This window comes from Somniosus microcephalus, chromosome 3, assembly GCF_052327205.1.
Source record: "Somniosus microcephalus isolate GS21.2 chromosome 3, FLI_Smic_1.0, whole genome shotgun sequence".
In the NCBI taxonomy this organism is placed as follows: Eukaryota; Metazoa; Chordata; class Chondrichthyes; order Squaliformes; family Somniosidae; genus Somniosus; species Somniosus microcephalus.
Window position 1 is genome coordinate 289,049,449 of NC_140989.1, and position 6,000 is coordinate 289,055,448.

At 45.9% G+C, this 6,000-nt stretch overlaps 1 protein-coding gene across 2 annotated transcripts; it reads right to left on the reverse strand.

Annotated features, from left to right (window-relative positions):
* Positions 1-2,526: 2,526 nt before the first annotated feature.
* insl5a (insulin-like 5a) lies at positions 2,527-3,868 on the reverse strand. Of its 2 annotated transcripts, none has more exons than XM_085977718.1 (2): positions 3,559-3,868; positions 2,527-3,035 (listed from the first exon to the last, which is right to left on the reverse strand). In XM_085977718.1, the coding sequence occupies exons 1-2, from the start codon at positions 3,752-3,754 to the stop codon at positions 2,788-2,790; spliced, it is 444 nt and encodes a 147-aa protein (XP_085833844.1). In that variant the 5' UTR covers positions 3,755-3,868; the 3' UTR covers positions 2,527-2,787. The 2 variants fall into 2 exon arrangements, with proteins under 2 accessions (XP_085833844.1, XP_085833845.1); XM_085977719.1 differs by having other exon boundaries at positions 2,527-3,032; positions 3,559-3,861.
* Between the last annotated feature and the right edge of the window lie 2,132 nt (positions 3,869-6,000).

The window sequence follows — 6,000 nt, forward strand, 5'->3', positions numbered from 1 at the left end:
AGTGGACATAACCTAATTAGTTTCACAATGGAAAGATGCATAAAAAGAGGAGTCCAAGATAAAGCTGTTGGACTGGAAATCACTGAATTCCAGCAGCATGAAAGGTGACCAACCAAGTAATCTATGACCAATCTAACAGTGAACAAGCAATGGAAGACATTTAAATATAAAATAGATATGGGTTAATTACATTCTGACTACGAATAAAGCGGGTATGTCAAAGTCAGGGATTTAATAGATAAAATGAGATTACAGCAAAAATTTGATTTTTTTTAAAACAAAGGCAGATGATAAGACGGGGGAATTGAAAATTATAAATGGTATAGAATGGTACATTCCCATATTACAATAGTGACTCCACTTCAAAAAAAAAAGTACTTCATTGGCTGTAAAGTGCTTTGAGACGTCCGGTGGTCGTGAAAGGCGCTATATAAATGCAAGTCTTTCTTTACAAATGACAGATCAGGAAAGCTAAAAGGAAGTATGAAAGACTAACAAAATGGAAAGAAGATCTTTTTATAAGCGCATAATAAAAAGGTAGTTAAAGAGTGAGATCACTTTGAGATGAAGAGGGCCATCCTGTGCTTCAGAGTGAGGGAATGATGGAAAGGCCTAGCCAGTATTTTGAAGAAGGGCAGAGAAAAAAACCTATTAAAAAACATTAACTATTTGACTATGGATCATAAAACTATTAAATGCTTTGCATTTTGATGATGAAAAAGCGATAAAATACCTCCTCCAGTAGGTCACAAGTGTATTGCTGCTTGGTTCTATCGCCTTACTAGAGATGCTGTGGATCATTGCGATCCTTTTAGTTAGACAGAATTTCTATAGGTCATTAGGTACCTATCTAAGGAACAATGCCACTTAAATTGATGTTTGTAATATTAAAGTATATACATGTACAGTACTATGTTCCATGGTTGAATGGCAAGTGTTTGTGTGGTTTGTAGTAAGCAGTACCCTATGTCTGTTTTCACCATGAACCATTTATTTTATAGAGTAAAAAACAGAAAATGCTGGAAATACTCAGCAGGTCAGGCAGCATCTGTAGAGAGAAAAACAGAGTTAACGTTTCAGGTCAATGACCCGTCGTCAGAACTGGAAAAAGCTGGAGATGGAACAGGTTTTTAAGCAAATGAAGGGGCGAGGGGAGGAAAGAACAAAAGGGAAGGTCTGTGATAGGATGGAAGGTAGGCGAGATTAAGAGACGTTGAGAGATTAAGAGATGGTGCAAGGTAAAAGGAGATGGTAATGGGACAAGTTAAGAAACAAAAGCTGGCTCTAGATGAAGTGTAAATCCACTGGCAGAATGAAAGACAGCTGCCATGTGGGAGAGAGATATAAAAAAGGGATAGGGGCGGAGGTTATGATCTGAAATTGTTGAACTCTATGTTAGTCCAGAAGGCTGTAAAGTGCCTAATCGAAAGGTGAGCTGCTGTTCCTCGGGTTTACGTTGAGCTTCATTAGACAGTGTAAGAGGTCGAGGACGGTGAGCTCCGAGTGGGAGTGCAGCGGAGAATTAAAGTGACAGGCGACCGGAAGCTCAGGGTCACCCTTACGGACTGAACGGAGGTGTTCCGCAAAGCGGTCACCCAATCTGCGTTTGGTCTCCCCAGTGTAGAGGAGACCACATCGTGAGCAGCGAATACAGTATACTAGATTGCAAGAAGTACAAATAAATCGCTGTTTCACCTGGAAGGAGTGTTTGGGGCCCTGGACAGTGGGGAGGAGGTAAAAGGGCATGTGTTGCATCTCCTGTGCTTGCACAGGAAGTTGCCGGGCGAAGGGGAAGTGGTGTGACCCCCAACATATAGTGCCTTCCCTATTGTGAACAATTTGCCTGCATCAACTTTGTCAGTTCCTTTCATAATTCTTAAACAGTTAGGTCATTTTGAAGTTTTCTTTTTTCCACAGAAAACTATTCTATCTTCCTTATCTTATAACTTGGGCTTCCGATACCCCAGTTGGTTGTTTACTGTTCTGCTCAATAGCAGGCTGTTTGCAACCTTGGCATCCTATTTTACCCCAAGCTGAGCCCCATATCCTCTCCAAGATCACCTATTTCCACCTTCCTAACATTGACTGTCTTTCCCACTTTAGTCAAGCCCCTCTAACGCTGAAACCTTCATGGCTGTCTTTGTCACTTCTAGACTAACTATTGCAGGGCTCTTCTAGCCAGCCTCTCATAAACTTCATCCAGAACTCTACTGCCTCTCTCCCATCTCACACCAAGTGCTGCTCACCCATCAGTGTCCTCACTGACCTATGAATTGTTTATAACTCACTAGTGCCATGAGTTATTGGCCCCAGTTTGCTGATGATGGGGAAAAAATAGAAAACGTTTCATAGTTCAAAAAAGCGATTTATATTTTGCAGCATTGTCAAAGGCTCTTGAAAATGAGCGAAGACAGTTATCAGTCGGCGGTTTTGGCATATTTTGATAAAATGCATATATAGTCAAAAATCACAACTTAAGAATTAAAAGTTGTGAGCAGATTTCAATGATGCACCTGACATTTCCACCACGTTTATCAATAACTTTATTAGTTAAAGTCGACATCTAACATATATACATCACATTCTCATATCTTAAAATGAGCCGTTTTCTTTGCATTTGATAAATAATTGCCGTACACAGAATCTGCATTAAATAAAAATAATCAACGTCTACATTAATTGCACTTATTAAAAAGTATCACTTTTGCATTTTTTCACTCATTTAAGCATATCATGCACCAAAAGCCTCCGGAGACGAGAGCGTGTGACATTGATCTCCTCTATGCTTCAGCAGAGAGCGCTCAGTTGCTTTTTGTTGCAGCCCCTCTGACAGCAAACGGCGGTGAGGTGTTGGCTCAACTCACGCTTGTCCCGTGATGGATTTTGGAAAGCCTCCAGTATTTCTTCCAGCAGATCTGGCTTGTAACTCAAATCCAACTCGCTGGACGATGCCAATCTCTGGATGGAATCTGGGGACCAGTTTTGGAAGCTGCTGAAATCCGAAATTTCCATAAACGGAGACATCTGATCCTCTGCTGGTGATCCAGGGCAGAAAAGAACATTAAAGAGATTTGGTGACAAAAACGTCTTAAAAAAGTGAAATTTAATCCGAACACCGCATTCAAAACGGCTGCAATGACTTCGATACTATATTTAAGTTGTAAATTATTATAATTTATGTTAGTTACGTATATATAATCTAAACAATAATCTACGAAAAATTCTGGACGATGCATATCGAAATTTTCAATAACTCCTCAGTTCCATGACAAACGTTCCTGGCACAAGTGTGGATATTTGTTCAAACAATGTAACGTGAATAAATCGTTGGTCTAATTGCATTCAAGTTTTTAAAAACACATTATAAAGGCTTAGGGGGAAATCCTTATTTATAACATTCAATGAAACAGCAACTGAATTTTTCAGCATTGACATTCAAAGTGCCAAAGTTAGATTCAAACTGTCGCCAATGAATGACAACCCCTGACCAGATACTATTTCATGCAGGTTAATGAGGAGAGTTTTGGTTGTAATAAAGTCGAGCTGAAGCTCACTCACCCCGCAGCCCGGCGGCTCCAAGCGCCGCCCCGGTCCCGGGCTCCCTCCGCCAGCGCGAGCCGCCGCACGTGTAGATGACCGCCCGGATGAACTCGCGGCCACACAGCTTGACCACATGCGGCCGCTCCGCTCCGACCCGGGAGAGGGCGAGCACCGCCATCAGGGGCAGCAGCCCCGCCAGCGCCATCGACCGCATGCTTTCCCGGTTACCGACTCCGACACTCGCCAAATAGAAGCCGCTCGTTCCTGCGTGTGGCAAAAGCCGCGCTCTGGGCTCCGGTGGCCGCCAGCCCGTCTTTTATATCATGTTGCTCAGGCTGGCCTCCTCCTCCCGTTCCTCTCTGCAGTCACTCTGCTAATTAATGTGCTGTTAATGAGATTTTCTCAAGCGTCATCGGCACCCAGCACTTCGGTAAACGCTACGTTAAAGAGGGTCCAATAAAAGAAACAACGCTTAAAACAAATAGCAACCAGGAGAACTAAACAAGCGTGAAGAGAGCATAAGAATTAGGAGCAGGAGTCGGCCATACGGCCCCTTGAGCCTGCTCCACCATTCAATAAGATCATGGCTGACCATCAACCCCAACTCCGCTTTCCCGCCCGATCCCCACTTCTCTTGATTCTCCTAGAGTCCAAAAATCTATCTATCTCAGCCTTGAATATACTCAAAGACTCGGCATCCACAGCCCTCTGGGGCAGAGAATTCCAAAGATTCACAACCCTCTGAGTGAAGAAATTCCTTTACAACTTGTAGTGTATGTAACCGTTCCACCTTTAAGAGTGTAGTGTATGTAACCGTTCCACCTTTAAGAGAACTATTTTAAGGGTTGCACTACTTTATCTTGGCTGCTGTATACTGTAATACCGGTAGTGACCACACCGGTATATAAGTGCTGTGTAATGATTTATTGGGCAGTTCCGCCCTGACCTTCGACTAGTAAAGACCTGTTAAATTTTACTCTTGTGGTCTGTGTAGTAATTCTCAATATAACACACAGACTTAACAGTGGCGACGAGTACGATCGTACCCTGCGGCAGAGATACATCCAAGGCAGTTTAACGGGCGTCGAGAAGAGGCATCCGCCCTCATCATTCTGCTGAGAGAAGACTCGGGTCTGCAGAGCAAAGGAAGAATTCTGACACGAAGCCTTCCATCAGCAACAGGCAGTGATCATCCCTTCTATCACGGTGGTGGGTAAGCCGATCAGCGACGAGCAGCAAGTCGGCCACGTTGGCTGTGAAATAGGGGAGGGAAGAACGGAGGATATAAGGGCGGAGAACTCGACCATGGCCGGGGAAAAGAGCCGGACAGAAGTCGGGGCCAGAGGCGCTGAGACTGGGGCAGCGTAAGGCACGGAAGCCGCGGTGAATGCAAACGCAGCCGGTGTGAGAGACCGCAGCGAATGCAAACGCAGCCGGAGTGAGAGACCGGGCTACAAGCGGGCTGGGAGACGCAACAGCGTCGAGAGAGAGCTCGACCGCGACCGGTGAAAAAGGCCGGGCAGCTACCGAGGCCGCGAGGCGCAGCGACCGGGACAGCGTAAGACGCGGGAGAAAATAGCGGGCTGGGAGACGCAACAGCATCGAGAAAGAGCTCGACTGCGACCGGTGAAAAAGGCCGGGCAGCTACCGAGGCCGCGAGGCGCAGCGACCGGGACAGCGTAAGCGTGGGAGAATTTTTTTTTTTAAACCGCAGAGACCTCAGCCGCAGCCGGGGGGGGAAAGGACCGGACTGCAAGAGGGGCTGGGAGCCACGATTTGAAAACCGCTGGGGAGGGCGAACGCAGCAATACGGCAATCGCCATTACAGCGAGCGGGAGAGACAGAGCCCGAGCGAGCGAGCGAGACCGAGCGAGCGGGAGAGAGAAGAGACCGAGCGAGCGAGGGAGACCGAGACCGAGCGAGGGAGACCGAGCGAGCGAGGGAGAACGAGACCGTGCGAGCGAGGGAGAACGAGACTGAGCGAGGGAGACCGAGCGAGGGAGACCGAGACCGAGCGAGCGGGAGTGACAAGAGACAGCCAGTGGGGGAAGAAGACGAGCGCGGGAAGCCGCCATTTTCGTAGGCGGGGGAAGAAGACGAGCGCGGGAAACCGCCATTTAAAAAAAAATAAAAGAAAAAATTTCTTTTTGTCTCTCAAGAAGATTGCGAGGATGCCTAAGCGTGGTAACATCAACGATTTCGATCCCGATGTTGAAGATTGGGCCACGTATGTAGAACGCATAGAGATATATTGTAAGGCAAATAAGATATCAAATGAAGATAAAGCACTAACCTTACTAAACTCAATGGGTGCAAAGACATACGGGCTATTGAAGCATCTTCTATCACCAGCTAAACCGGCGGATCAGACTTTCGCTAATATTGTTGCTGTCCTGAAGGATCATTTGAACCCCACACCGCTGATGTTAGCGGAACGATTTAAATTTTATGTGAGAACGC

Excerpts from the sequence above, each read along its gene's own strand:
- insl5a (XM_085977718.1), bottom strand. The coding sequence starts at position 3,754 with ATGCGGTCGATGGCGCTGGCGGGGCTGCTGCCCCTGATGGCGGTGCTC. Across the intron at positions 3,036-3,558 it reads TGGAGCCGCCGGGCTGCGGG|CAGAGGATCAGATGTCTCCG; the intron begins GTGAGTGAGCTT and ends CTGGATCACCAG.